General features: G+C 51.9%; 2 protein-coding genes across 11 annotated transcripts in view; one reads left to right on the forward strand and one right to left on the reverse strand.

Annotated features, from left to right (window-relative positions):
• On the reverse strand, window positions 1-13,508 carry Trmt1 (tRNA methyltransferase 1). Of its 9 annotated transcripts, none has more exons than XM_060392346.1 (19): window positions 13,365-13,508; window positions 13,118-13,266; window positions 10,572-10,947; window positions 9,964-10,240; window positions 9,256-9,311; window positions 8,866-9,008; window positions 8,397-8,584; window positions 4,474-4,589; window positions 4,272-4,384; window positions 2,855-3,003; window positions 2,612-2,698; window positions 2,469-2,538; window positions 2,249-2,383; window positions 2,077-2,162; window positions 1,525-1,633; window positions 1,349-1,425; window positions 534-653; window positions 322-448; window positions 1-184 (listed from the first exon to the last, which is right to left on the reverse strand). In XM_060392346.1, exons 4-19 carry the CDS (start codon window positions 10,218-10,220, stop codon window positions 23-25), a joined length of 1,995 nt encoding a protein of 664 aa, XP_060248329.1. In that variant the 5' UTR covers window positions 10,221-10,240; window positions 10,572-10,947; window positions 13,118-13,266; window positions 13,365-13,508; the 3' UTR covers window positions 1-22. The 9 variants fall into 9 exon arrangements, with proteins under 9 accessions (XP_060248329.1, XP_060248330.1, XP_060248328.1 ...); XM_060392347.1 differs by having other exon boundaries at window positions 13,355-13,496; XM_060392345.1 differs by having other exon boundaries at window positions 13,118-13,496.
• The window catches only part of Nacc1 (nucleus accumbens associated 1), a 17,462-nt gene continuing 15,227 nt past the window's right edge, over window positions 11,963-14,197 (forward strand). The window contains exon 1 of one of the 2 annotated variants that reach the window (XM_021632225.2): window positions 11,963-12,151. Coding sequence is in view for 1 of the 2 variants with exons in the window: in XM_021632224.2 (XP_021487899.1) it covers window positions 12,740-12,770 (31 nt within the window). In the remaining variant the exon portion in view is untranslated. Of the gene's footprint in view, window positions 12,152-12,660; window positions 12,771-14,197 lie in introns of those variants that run through there. The other variant, XM_021632224.2, reaches the window with a different exon arrangement.

Here is a 14,197-nt window from a genome sequence, read left to right on the forward strand (position 1 = left end):
CAGGTTACAGCTCTTTATTGTCTCAGTCTACTCCTGGCCCAGCAGTGGCCCCATCAGCCTCCGGTCCAGGGGAGATCTCGGTGGCACTCTCTGCGCAGTCTGTAGGGGGAGGATCGGCAGAGGCCACAGGAGCTGCTGCAGAGCTGTGTGAGTAACAGCACTGGTCCCCTCGCTGACAGGTGCCCTGGGGAGAGAAGGCAGGGTATCATGCTGCAGGCTGTGAGCAAGGGCTGGGTCTCTCTCCTCAGTCCCTAGCCCCCGCTGTGCCACTGATGCCTGTCCCTTGGCCCTGTTGCAGGGAGGATGGACAAAGAGAATCACCTCTTTGAATCGTTTGCAAGGAAATGTCTTAAGGCGCGCTGCTCGCTGGGCTGGGTCCTCGGCTGGCTCCTTCCGCTTGTTCTGTAGCAGCCTCCGCTTCTCTAGATCTTCACTTGCTGCTTTGCCCCTGTGCAGAGAGAGGGGCTGGTACCCCACTTTAACTTTGCCTAACCAGGCCCTGGAAAAGCCTCACCTACAACATTACCACTCACCCTGGCCGGGCACGGGGCCGGGGACCCCAGTTGGCTTCAGGATTGGCCTGGAAGCGCTTAAGTCCTCGCTGGCGGGAGCTGGGGTTAGCGTCTTCCCGGATGTTGAAGTTGGCCTTCAGCCTGGACAAATGGGTGGAGGCTGGAGGCAACAGCCATGTCGGGTGAACACAGCCCCAGAACCTGCCCACCCTGATGCAGCACCACAGGTCTGCCAGGCTCAGCCTAAACACCTGAACTTCCCAGTGAGTTTCTGACAAAGTGGCTTGGATCTGCCCAGGTGGAGCTGATTTTGCAGCAGCAGAGTCAGACAAGCAACAAGACAAATCAGAAATAACTAGGGCTAGGGGTATGGCCCAGGTCCAGAGCTTGCCAGCATGCATAAGGCTCTAGTTCTATCCCCAGCACTACAAAGAAATAAAAATTATAAAAGTATACTTTGTTAAGACATGCCACTCAATAACTTCTTAATAAAAAATCTAAGTTGGAATGCAACACTTGACAGGGTGGTCCAGTCCAGAAGGCTTCTCTGAGGTGAGAGGGAAGGGCTTGGGCAAAGGACCCAAGGGGGATCAGACTGTGTGCTGGGCTTAGGCAGCCACAGAGGAGAGCATAGCCATGGAGGATTCTGTGTTCTGTAAGCTGACCCAGATATCACAGGTATGGAAGAACAGACGGTACAAGAAAGAGTGGGAAGGGCAGAGTGAGGACAGAAGGTGGAAAATGTTTTCTGAATTTCCCTTGAATGGTGCCTGTCCTCTGCACATGTGCCTATGACCTGCGGGGCAGCCTGTCCCCTCCTGCATGTCTGTCTGTACCTGGGCTCCACGGCAAGGATCTGGAATGCTGGGCTGCTTTCGGACAGCCGCTCCCGTTTCACTGGACACTCTTTCTCCTGGGGACAGACATTGAGGAGATGCTAAGGCCAAGGAGCATCTAAGCCACCGCCATTCCTTGCCCTCCTGCCTAGAACCAACGGGTCACCTGCCCTCACCCAGCAACGCATGATGTCCCAGAGAGCTGCTGGGGGAGCGTCCGTCTTCACTGCATTCTTACAGGCATGGGAGAGAGAGACTCGGAAGCCAGCATGGAGGAGAGCTGACCTGGGTGCACAGAGACCACAAAAGGGAGGCTAGACCCCAAGCATAGGCAGACCCAGGTGGGCACAGGCCAAGTCACATAGAAGGAATGGCATGGCTGCTTTTTTTCACAGCAACTTATGTCAAAACCACCTCTCAGGGGCTGGAGAGATAGCTCAGTGGTTAAGACCACTCCCTGCTCTCCCTCCCTGAAGAGGACCCTGGGTTTGGAACCTAGCACCTACATCATAGCTCACGATCTTCTGTTAACTCCAGTTCTGGGAAACCTGACACCATCTTCAGGCCTCCCCAGGCACTGCCGCACATGGTGTACTTACACACGTAGACAAACACACGCACATAAAAAATTACACAACAAAGCGCCTGCTGGAGGGCTCATGACCTCGCAGCTCTGCCTTAAGCGCACACTAGACTTGACAGCTCGAGCTGCCCCAAAAGGCCCTCACCGGAGCTGCAGAAGGCGGGGCGTGTTGCAGTGAATGGTGCTGCTCAGTTGGTCCAGTGTGTAGTAGAGAGGGACATCGGGAAGTTCCTGAGAGGTAAGGATGGAGTAGCATGGGGTGCGGGCAGAAAGGTACGCACAGAAGGGCCCCCTCCCTGCGTAGGTCCAGCTCATACCTCAGTGACAACACTGAGGACACCCTGGATCCGCTTGGAGGTGTGGAAACGGCCAGGATTAGTGGTCACTGCCTCAAGAACTCGGCCCACAAAGTCCAGGTCATGGATGGGCTCTGCCCACATGGGGCCTCCAAGCTGTGGACAGCAAGTACAGATGAGCAAGGGGCGTGAATGCATGAATGCTGGGACCTGGGGCCCATTGCCTTTGACCTGGGCCCACCTGGTGTCGCTGTCCACAGTGCTCGCACTCAGGGGGCACCGGAGGACCACAGGCCACAGAGAACTTGACCCTGCAAGGAGAGGCAGTTGGAGGAGTGGGGACCTAGGCCATCCCCCCTTCCAATCCCAAACCCCCTTGCTCACCTGCCACCAGGCTCTCCCGATGCTTTGCCAAGGCGTTGCAAGTAGAAGGCTCCGCAACCCACACACTGGAACACCAGGGCCTGCTTGCTGTGGAAGTCCAGGAGAGGCTGTGAGTTCCTCATGTGGTCACTATACCTCAGCTCTTAATGTCAGACCAACTCAGTGACTTTTTGGACACCAAGACCCCTAGAACAAGTCTTTTCTTCTCCTTCAACTCATCAGGTTCCTCTCCCCTGGGCTTACCTGGCTGAGAACTTAACCTTGGCCTGGCCTGTGAAAACGCGCACAAACACCCGGACATAGAAGTCAGCGCTGATGCTGAGCAGGGGCACGATGAAGCGCTGGTAGCAGTTGGCATGCAGATCCAGGCTGTGCAGCACAATCCTCAGGGCCTGGTGGCAGGGACAGGCATTAGCACAAGGAAGAACAAGCGTGGAAATAAAACTCGGGGCTGGCCCACCCCAAGTTTCTTAGCTGTGTGACACTGGCAAGCCAGAACTTTCTGTTCCTCAGTTTCTCATCTGCAAAGCCATGGCACTCACTTTCAGGGGCCAGTGGCAGGCACTAAATGACAGCAGCCTGCACAGGTTATCTGAACCTATCCCACACACTGAGTGTGCCTTAGACATGAAAAAGGTGGTGGCACCACCCAAGCTCACAAGATTACAGCAAAGGACCTTCAGAAACAAGGACAGGATGCTACCTTTCTTTGCCCCTCCCTGCCTTACTTTCCCATGGCAACTACCCAGGGTAGTTCCATAACCACACTTCTTCCACAATGAAAAGCTAAGGCCCAGAAAGGTGAAGTCAGAACCACCAGCTAAGCCAGGATTAGAACTCAGACCTAAAAAAAACAGTCCTTTAAGAGTTCTGGTTTTTATGTGGGTATCCCAACACTTGGGAGGTGGAGGGGAGAGGATCGGGAGTTTAACTTCAGCTCCATAGCGAGTTTGAGGCCAGCCTACACTACATGCGGGCTTGTCTCAGACCCTCAACAGCGCGACTTGCTGTGCTGGGGCATGGTTTAGCGGTGAAGCGCGAGCACAACATCCGTTCTCAGGCGCAGCATGAGCGGCTGGTTTTACCCTGAGTGCTGTGCCTGAATCAGCACCTGAGGGAGAGAGGCAGGGCCCTACTTGGGACACTCACTATCCTCATTTTGGGGTGGCAAGATGGCTCAGCGGGTAAGGCACCTGCTGCCAAGACTGATATAGGACCCCAACGGGAAGAATGGACTCTAGGAAGTTGTGCCCACTTCTGTATGTTCACTATGGCACACATGCCTCCCTAAAAAGGGTATGTATGTATACATATATAGCTACATATATACACATATGTAGCCTTGGCTGTCATGAAACTCTGTGTTTAGAGCAGACTGCTCTCATAAGAGGTCCACCTGCCTCTGCCTCCCAAGTGCTGGCATGCATCACTATACCTACCAAAAATACTTTCTAAAATTAAGAGGTACTATAGAATGCTGGGGGTAGGGGAGACTGCCCACCCCTTCCTGCCCATTGAAGAAGGATTTAAAGATCAGCTTGCCAGTCACATCACAGCTTGGGATGGACCAGTTCTGGCCGCTTGAGGGCACTGAGCAGGTCAGGGTAGGAGCGTTCACACCCTGTCCCCCAACCCCAGGCTAATCTGGGGGAACGCTCACCATTTCATGGCAGGCCCGGCTCTTGAGGGCCATGGCCCCATACTTGCTGTAGCACGTCTCTGCGCTGTTCCCTGCCAATACTGCCATGTCCGTGCAGGTGACACACAGAAGTCCTGTGGAAAGGGGCTGAGCAGTGATGACCCTGCAAACACCCCGACTCTCCACCTGCTTGGGTGTTCTAGATGCTACAGGACAGCCTCACCTCCATCACTCACAGCCTGTACTGCTGCATCCAGGAAGGGGGCAGGGCTGCCATAGGGGTCCAGGTCAATGACATCGAAACGCTCAGATGCCCTCTGGTGTTGGTACATCAGCATCCTAGATGGGGAGGATCCAGGTTCTCAGGCTCTTAAACCAAGCCCCTGCCCTGTTCCCTATGGCAGTGATTTGGCCTAGATATCTGAGGTTTTCTTTGTTTTATACTTTAGCCATAGGTGCATGATAGGCAACTGTTTTAATCTGAGCTAAACTCCAGCCCTTTGGCCTTTTATTAACCGGTTTCTTATTTTACACAGGACTCAGTCTCCCTATAACCCTGGCAAATAACAGCCAATATAAGACAGTCCCTTAGCCCTGGAAGCCATAAAAAGTGAGGCTGTAGGGGCTGGTGATGTGGCTCAGAGGTTGAGAGAATGCTGCTCTCACAGAAGACCCAAGAGTGCACTTAGCACCCATGCAGAGGTGATTCAGCATGACTGACTACCTTGGACACCCTCTCTGACCTCTTCAGTTACCAGTACAGCTCACACACACGCTCATACGCATGCGCACACTCACACTCTCTCTCTCTCTCTCTCTCACACACACACACACAGACACACGATACATAATCAAAAATTTAAAGCAGGGCTGATGAGATGGCTCATCTATTATCAGTTTGATCTCCAGATCCCCTGTGACCACTACTCGACTGTTGTAATACACATATGACCACACACAGTAATTAAAAAAAAAGGTGAGTCTACTCTAGGCCTGACAGTGCAGACCTAGCTAACTATGAGGCCGAGGCAGGAAAATTACAAGTTCAAGGTCAGCTGGGGAAACTGAGACCATGCCTAATGCAAACAAACAGCAGCAGGAATTCTATTGACCAGAACCAGGTTCAGTGACAAACACCTGTAGCCTCCAGGGGAGGTGGAAAAGCCCTGAGCTGAAGGCCAGATGAACTAACAATTATCTCACATTTTAAAGAATTATTTACTGATGTGCACTGGTTTGCATGTATGTCTGTGCATCACATGCATGTCTGGGGCCCTTGGAGGACAGAAGAGGGAGCTAGCTTCCCTGGGATTGGTGTTATAAGCAGTTGGGAGCCACCTTGATGGTGCTGGGCGCAGAACCTCTGGAGAGCAGGGAGTGCTTCTAACTGCTGAGCTCTCTGTCCGGTCCTACCTGTTGGCATTGTAGCACTCTTCATTGTGTGAGTGCACTCTCCAGTGCTCTCACGACAGTTTTCAAGCCCAGCAGGGGGATGCACACCTGCACTTTTAAGTAAGTCTACAGTCATTAGTTCCTCACTGAACCCAAGGCTAACAAATGCTAGGTGAGCTCTCTACCATGAAGCTAGAGCGCGCCCATGGGGCACAGTTGTGATCCCTGCAGCTGTGAGGCTGAGGTAAGGGAGTGGCATGAGTTTGAGACTTCTGCTACATAGTAAGGACCTGCCTGGGAAAAAAAAAGAAGAAGAAGAAGGTAGAGTGGGAAGGGATGGAGAGTTGGCTCAGAAGAGACCCCCTCTCCATTCTTCCAGAGAACACAAGTTGGCTTCCCAGCATACAGGCTGGGTGGTTATGAGTAACAAACAACAAAAACCTTTTAAAAGCCAGGTGTGCTAGTACACACCTTTAACCTCAGCACTTGAGAGGTAGAGGCAGACAAATCCCTTGTCAATTCTAGGCTAGCCTGGTCTACATAGTGACTCTCAGGAGGCTAGTCAGGGCTATATAGTAAGACAAAAACAAACAAAAAATACCACCCCCACCCCCAAACACAAAGCTTATATATATATACATATATATACATATATATATATATGTATATATATGTGGCTGGAGAGATGGCTTGGTGATTATGGGCATTTGTTGTTCTTGCAGAGAATCCACATTCAGTTCCCAGCACCCACAAGCTGACTCACATGACCCATGACTCCAGTTCTATGGGATCCAATGCCCTCTCCTAATCTCCTCAGGCATTCATGTGGTGTGCATACATACATACAAAATAATCATACACATAAAATAAATGTTTAAAATTTAAAGACAAGATAAATGACAGGCACTTGTCAAAGGTGGTAGGGCAACAGAGTGGGAGCAGAACAGTTGAGTGGGTTCTAGAACGTCAGCTTGAGGTAAGAAAGGTGGACAGTATAACTACAAGATTAAGATGTTAGAAAAGAAAGTGATTTCTGGAGCCTGGTGGTATAAATTTATAGTATCAACCTACTTGGAAGACTAAAAAAACCATGAGTTCAAACTGATCAGACCATGTGTCAAAACAAAGACATTCCTCATCATTCAGCAGCAGCACTGTGTAGAGCTTGGGCTACACACTTCTGTTTAATCCAGCTATGAGCCTGTATGGCAACTCACACTTTGAATCCCAGCACTGGGAAGGCAGAGGCAACTGGACCTCTACTACTTCCAGGCCATCAAGGGCTAAAATGAGACCCTGTTTCAAAAGAAAAAAAAAAGTCTGGGAGATGTTGGGAAATGCCTTTAATCCCAGCACTCAGGAGGGAGTGGCAGGTGTATCATTCTGAGTTCAAGGCCAGCCTGGTATACAGAGCTAGTTCCAGGACAGCCAGGATAGACAAAGAAAGCCTGTCTCGGAAACAAAATAAATCAACAAACCCAAGAGTCCTGAAATTAGGCCTGAGATCCTAGCACAAAGGTGGAGCCACGGGATAAGGAGTTCCAGGTCACAAGGTCATACACTACAGTTAATGAGAGGCCAACATAAACTGTGTGAGACTGCATCTCACCAAAAAGGGATGTGCGTGCTGGGGATGTAGTTCAGTTAGCACAGCACTTACTGCCTCTAAACTCCATCTGATCCCCATTACTGAATAAACCAGGTGTGGTAACACAGGCCTGTAATCCTAGTACATGGGTAAAGACTCAAGTATCAGAATTTCCTGATCAGAGCCAGGGGTGGTGATAAGCCCAGCATTTGGGAGGCAGATCTCAGTCTCGGGCCAGCCAGAGCTACATATTTGATCCCTGGAACCCACATGTGGAAGGACAGAAATGACTCCTTTAAATTGTCCTCCGAACACACACAGACACACAAACACACATACACAATGTAATTTAAAAAGGACCAAAAAGTTGGGTCACCAGTTAAGAGCATTTGTTGATCCTGCTGAGAGCCTGAGTTTATTTTCCAGCACCCACATTGCTTACAACTAACTGCAATTCTCTTTCCAGGGTGTCTGGCACCTTCTTCTGTTCTGGAAGGGCACCAGGCACACATATGCACCTTAAACACTCCTACACATAAAACAAAGCACATCTTTTTTTAAAATGTTAAAAAATTAAAGGTCATCTTCAGTCACAAAACTAGTTCTGGACTACCCTGGGGCTACATGACACTCTCAAAAGACTATCCAGATGGTGGGGTGAGTAAAAGCACTTTCAACACCAGTCTGAGGACCTAGTGGTATTCTCTCAAACACAGACAAATAAAATAAAAATTAGAAAATTAGGGGCTAGAGAGATTCAGCCGTTAAGAGGCTGTTCTCTCAGAGGTCCCGAGTTCAGTTCCCAGCACCACATGGTGCTGCCCTCTTCTGGCCTGCAGGTATACATGCAGACAGTATCATCTACACCAATCTTTTTTTTTTTATTAGAAAAATAGAACTGCATAACCCCTATAAAAAATGACTATTCTTTCACAAACAAGGGGATTAGGAGTTCAAAGAGGCTAACCCAAGGCCACACTTGGAGGCTGACCAGGGCTAGGACTAATCAGGCCCTGGGTAGCCTTATTCCAGGTCTAAGTTGCACAGCCTGGTTAGGCCTGCCTAGGACCTGCTGGGAGCTGGAGGCCATTGCTTAGCATGCATGAAGCCTTGGGTTCCAGCTCCAGTACCACCCGACCAATGACAACAACAAGCAGTCAACCTACCGAGCATCCGCCTGGTTGGGCTGTACAAGATGTGTCACACCATTGAGCTGCACATTTTTGTGTATAAGCTCTACAGCCCGGGCAGAGGCATCGTTGGCAACCACTGACCGGAGGCCTGGAACCTCTAGGGCAAATCGGATGGAGCGCAGACCAGAAGCTGCCAGACCTTCCAGCACCTGCAGACCTTCCTGTTGGAAGTAAGCAAGGTCATATATATATATTATTTATTTATTTATTTTTAACTTTCACTTAGTATTGAGTCAGTTCTTGCCTTCACCACAGATTCTGGGGATCAAACTTAGGTCTTAAGGCTTTCATGGCATGTGCTTTACCAGGGAGCCATTTTGCTGGCTGAAGCTCCTCCATCTTTCTCTGGGCCCTCATGATCTCCCACAACCACATTCTATAGCTCCTTAGCCCCTTTCTCTCACCCAGATTCCAAATCAGCCACCTCTCACTCAGGCCCTACCTCACAGATCTCACCCACTGCAGCTGTCCGAGGCTGGTCTCCTTGGGCCAGCTTTTCATTCTCTTTCTGTTCAGCCTTTTCCTCCTCTTGTTCAGACAAGTCCGCAGTCACTTTCTGCAAGTCCTTCTCTCCTTGCACCTTGACTATAGTCACCCAGGCAAAAAACAGAGGCTGTCAATGCCCCTTTTAAGAAATTTCAGCATAACTTTCAAGTAGTCAAAATTCTGATGATTTGTGCAAGAAAGTCTTTCCCTGAAACCCAGGAGAAAGGCAGAAAGACCAGAGAGCCTAGAGCTTTAGGAGCCCAAAGAGAGCCAGAGTCAAGTGGGTCCAGCTGGGTGTGAACTTTGTGTGACACTTGCCCACCCCCAGGCCTGGCCCTCCACTCACTCTGGATTCCTTTGGCCCCAAGATGAATTCGAGCAAACTCGGTGATCACAGCACACCTGGAGGAGATGGCAGAGGGATGGTCAGCTTACAAACTCTTGTATGCTAGCTCCTTAGCTGTGGCCCAGGACTGAGGTTCCCCCTTTGACATTCTTGAAAGTGGTTGACCCTCCAGAATCCATAAAGTCCCCTCTCTATTACCCCAAATTCTAATAATGAGAACCCCCACCTCAAGGGCTAAGATGTTAAGTGCTCTATCTTTAGATCTTTTTTGTCTTGCAATTTACATTAATTATCGCAGCTAAATCTTTAGATCCTTAAACCCAGAAAACCTGAAGGTGACCTCTGCAAGGTAGCCCCTCAGCCCTCAATTCAAAGCATGTAAATTGATGTAAAATTTGACTTGCAGAAAAGTCTGTGCGAATACAACTACAGGATCCAGCTCTGGAAGGTCCAATTCCACGACCACATTGTAAAGGGAAACAGGGAGACACATACCTAAAACGCCCGAGGACCCTGAAAGTCATGTGTAGTCTTGTCCCTTACTATAAAAACCCCATGCGCATCTTCATCTTGCCAGCCTTACTCCTCTCTACCAACTCTTCTCTCCTGAATATTGTGTCCTGCATCCCGGAGACTGATAGTCCTGTAATATCCTCCACCTAACTGACCCACTCCCCTTGGCCAAGGTGACCCCTGACCCTTGCTCACGTCAGGTCCCGGTTGAACTCCTGCACCGGGTTATAGAAAACCTCGTTGGCGCTGGGGAAGGCGATCTTGGCCGCACCCTCGGTGACAGTCGCCGCCGGGGCCGCGGGTGGGCGCTCTTCGCAGGGCCGGGTGCCGTTCTCCATCGCTGGTGGAGATGGAGGACCCTGGGCCTTCCGTTCCAGGCACTGAACTCTACAGAGGCTGCGAGCCAAACGCAGATAACAGCTTAGCCACAGGGTCGCCCTCGCATGGGGCATTCGCGAGCGCCTCAACCCACCTGCGGTTTTCGAAAGAAGGGGAAGGACGTAGGGAGGTCAGCGAGGGGCATTTCGGAGCGGGGGTGGCCTGCACATCTGTAAAGTAGCAACTAAAACCCCGTGGCCTCGATAAGGTGACACCCTGCGTTCCCGAGGGCGCTGCACCCAGAAGAGCCTGTGGCTCGCGGCGCAAACTGCCCACCACACACACCCGGACACACTTCTCTCGGCTCACAGGACCCAACAAGTCTCGGTGCACGCTTCCCGCATTAGGGGTTGGGAGCCGCCATGTTGGCGAAGAGGGCGGGTCGGTCACATGACAATAGCTGACCAATTAGCGGCACTACTTACAGTGGGCCGTCAGGATCAAGATTCTTCGAGGAAAAGTGCGCGGACTGCGTTACATGGGTGGTTTTCAATAGCGCAACTCTTCTACAAACAGTTTCAGTGTAATTTAGTTCAAGGCAAAAAGCGGAAAAACTTTGGCATCTTTAGGCGTCTCTCCTGTTGTGAACCTTGCAGGTTAACTCAGGCTCTGGATTAGAATTCGCTGGCTTTGAATCTCAGTCCCAGTACTCTGGGCAAGTTATTTAAAATTTGAGGCTCTCATTCCCCTTACCTGCTAAATAAGAATCTTAGCTTCCAAGAAAGAGCAAAGATATATAACTTCCTGAATGCCTGGAAGTGTGCAAACATGCCACTGAGACCGAGTCTTCTGAGTTTTGGCCTAATGTATGGAAGCAGAAAAATGTGATGATCCGTGATGTGTGAGTTGTCTCAGCACGCCTTGCTACATTTTCGCTCTTAGTTGGGGGGAAGGGGCACTCTTAGTCCAGGTTGTCCTGGAACTGTGTAGGGGGGTGGGGGGGTGGGGGTGGGGAGGCTTCGAACTCTCGGAGATCCTTTAATCTCCCAAATGCTGAGATTTACAGGCATTAACTACCAGGCCCGATGTACTCGTTTTAAAGATTTATTTTATTCTATTTCTGGGGATATGTGCCCTTGTGTGAAAGTACCCAAAGACCAAAAGGTGATGACTCCTCTAGACCTCTGAGCCACCTGACGTGCGTGCTGCGAACTGAACTCTATTCTGCAAGGGCAGTACACACTCTTATAATCTCATTATTTACTCATGACTCCGTTGTTCCATCTGAAAAGTCAGACTTCATCGTTGGTATAAGCCAAGTTAGTGCAAAATGCTAACAGAACTTGACACTACATGGTAAGCATCCTACGTCTTAGCTCTATTGACCTCTTGAGCCTAATTTTTAAAAATTTATTTATTGGGGTTTTGAATTAGGGTTTCTCTGTTTTAGCCCAGGCTGGCCTGGAATTCACAGATAACCGTTTCCCTCTGCCTCCCGAGTGCTGGGATTAGACGTGTGCGCCACCACGACCCAGCTGGTGCCTAAATTTAAATTTTGGCATTCTTTTACCATCACTTTCCTGTGTGATCTTGAGCGAGTTTCCTCAACTCCATGAAACCTCACTTCCAAAGAGCCTAATACTGTGCCTGGAACAACAACAGTTGCTATTGTTCTCATTTTACAGGAAACTTAAAGTTCGAAAAGACAGAGCAACTTGTCCCACAGTCACGCAACTAGACGACGGTCTATAGGACTGAGACCCTGGACGAAGAAGACGGTGAGAACTAAGGCGCTCGGAGCGCAACTAAGCTTGCCTAAGGGGCGGGGCCCAGGCCGTTTCCTCCCTGCCGGCTGCGCCGTGCGCTTCCTCGGCGCTCGGCTGGAGCGGCCTGGCCCACAATGAATGGCCGCCGCGGCTACCACTGCTGCTGAGGCGGAGGCCGCGGAGGCCGCAGAGGCGGAGGCCGAGGCCGAGGCGCAGGGGGGCGCGCCCCGGGCCCAGGCCCGGCCCCAGCTGCCGCTGCGGAGCCCGCCGGGAGGCCCCGGAGCGCGGCCACAGCGCAGGTGAGATGGCCCGCCCCAGGCCCAATTCCAGCCTCCTCCCGCCGGGGCGGCCCGAGGACATTCGAGGTTCCGGCCGAGGGCCGAGAGGGGAGGCCCCGGGGCGCCCAGCTGGGAACGAGAAGCCGAGCCCGCGGCGCTGACAGCGGCGGGAGGGCGAGGGTGAGATGGCCAGGCCTCAGCTGGCGGCCTACAGTGTCCAGCCCGGGGCCCGGCCCTCAGTGCTTGAGGGCGGCCCAAGGGAGGTGCCGGCCGCGGGATCCTGGAAGTCTCAGGGCCGGAGGGGCTAATTGTGAGGAGGCGGCAGGCGAGGCCGGAGGGGGAGGGGAGACCTCAGGCTGTCCAGGGCGGGTGGGGGAGGGCTGCGCCGCCTGCGGGAAAAGGCCTGGAGGGGACTGGGAGGGCCGGAGCCTGCAGGTAGGCAGCGCTGGGGAGGGGGTGGGCGGGTCAGGTTACAGGCCTTGGGGGGCGGCGAGGAAAAGCCCGGGAAGTGGGACTTGGTGGGTGTGGGCGGAGCTTGCTCGAGTAGGGGCGGATTGGAGAGCCCTGGGTTGTTTGCAGGGGGTCACACGAGGTCAGGGATCCAGAGATATGGGGCTAAACGACCTCCGGGGGCCACCAGGTAAGATTGGGGACAACGATAAGAGTGTTTGGGAGTTTGGAGGAGGCGCAGGGCCAGGCTGATGGGGATGGGGGTCAGGAAAAACTAGCGTGACCTAAGAGACCAGGCTCCCACATCCCCATGTGTTTGCTTAGGGTCAGAACCAGGAGGTTTCCTCTTTCCCCGTGCCTCTTCTCTGAGGCCTTGGCTAACTGCTGCTAGCTGGGACCGGCCAGCGGGTGGGTGGGAGTTGGTGTGGGCCGCACCGGATACCTAGCTCAGACATCTTGTTTTCCGTATGGATGGCCCCTGCTCACCCCACCCCCCACCTCGCCCACCCTGCATGAAGGCAGCCCAGCAGACTTTACCTGAGTGTTTGAGAGTCCTGAATTCGTTCTCAGCCTTCTGGCACCGGAACGTGGATTCTCAAGCCTAGAGGATGAGACCTTGCGGCCTATCTGCGCGTCCTAGCTTCCTAGGCCAACCTGCTGCTTGAGCTTAAATTCTATGTCCCTTCCTAGAAGGAAAAATAATACTAGGATGGTTTTACCTTCAGGCAGTGCCTGAAGCTCTGTTGTTATCTTTGAGACAAAACAGGTACCTACACATCCTGACCTGTGCCTTGGGGGCTCCTGATCCCAGGGCTCTCCCTCCCTGCTTGGTGCTGTTAGGTCAGGTATGCTAAGCTAGTAGTAGCCAGTAAGCTCATTGATTGCTCACCACCGCTGGGTCTTAGGGCTTTCTCTTTTCAGAGAAAGAAGCTGAGGTTCGGGGCGGGGCTTGTTCTGGTCATATGACTAGATTGTGGCCTATGCCTAGTAAATCAAGTTCGCCCTCCTGGGGCATCGGCAGAGAAACTCCTGCTGTTCCGAATCCTTGTTGGTGGACTCTTCTTGGCCCCGTGGCCTTTCCTGGGCTCCCTAGAATGCCTCCGTCAGTCTTCTTGCAGATAGATCAAGTTTCCCTGGAGTTCCAAAGAACAGTGTGTGGGCTTTTTCAGCCGAGGCCTGCTCATACCTTCTCTTCCTTTCCACATCTGGGAGTCAGGGCACAGGGGTCATGGAAGTGTTGTTCTGCTACAGGAAGTGGTTGTAAAAGCGGGTGTAGAGGTTTGGGAGTGGGATTTTGCCTAGGCTTTGTTCTCCCCACTTTGGTTTCTTATCAGTCTGCCCCAGCTCTGGACTAATTGCAAGGTTAACAGTGTGTTCCTGGGCAGATGTGTTGTTTGTGTTGGAGGGTAAGGTTTTTGTTTTAATATTTGTTTTTGGTTGCTCTTGGGGGAGGGGCAGGGTTCCTCTAACTCAGGCTGACCTTGAACTTCCTATGTTAGTCTTGAACTATGGCCCTCTTGCCTCTGCATCCCAGTGCTGGGATTCTATAGGCCTGGGCCACCACACAGATTGTCCTTATGACTTTGATTAGACATCCTCAGCACCAGAGTCAGGAGC

Source organism: Meriones unguiculatus, chromosome 10, assembly GCF_030254825.1.
Source record: "Meriones unguiculatus strain TT.TT164.6M chromosome 10, Bangor_MerUng_6.1, whole genome shotgun sequence".
NCBI classification, from domain to species: Eukaryota; Metazoa; Chordata; class Mammalia; order Rodentia; family Muridae; genus Meriones; species Meriones unguiculatus.

Excerpts from the sequence above, each read along its gene's own strand:
- Trmt1 (XM_060392346.1), bottom strand. The coding sequence starts at position 10,220 with ATGCCCCATGCGAGGGCGACCCTGTGGCTAAGCTGTTATCTGCGTTTG. Across the intron at positions 2,539-2,611 it reads TCGGGAGAGCCTGGTGGCAG|GGTCAAGTTCTCTGTGGCCT; the intron begins GTGAGCAAGGGG and ends CTCTCCTTGCAG. Across the intron at positions 2,384-2,468 it reads ACTGTGGACAGCGACACCAG|CTTGGAGGCCCCATGTGGGC; the intron begins GTGGGCCCAGGT and ends TGCTGTCCACAG.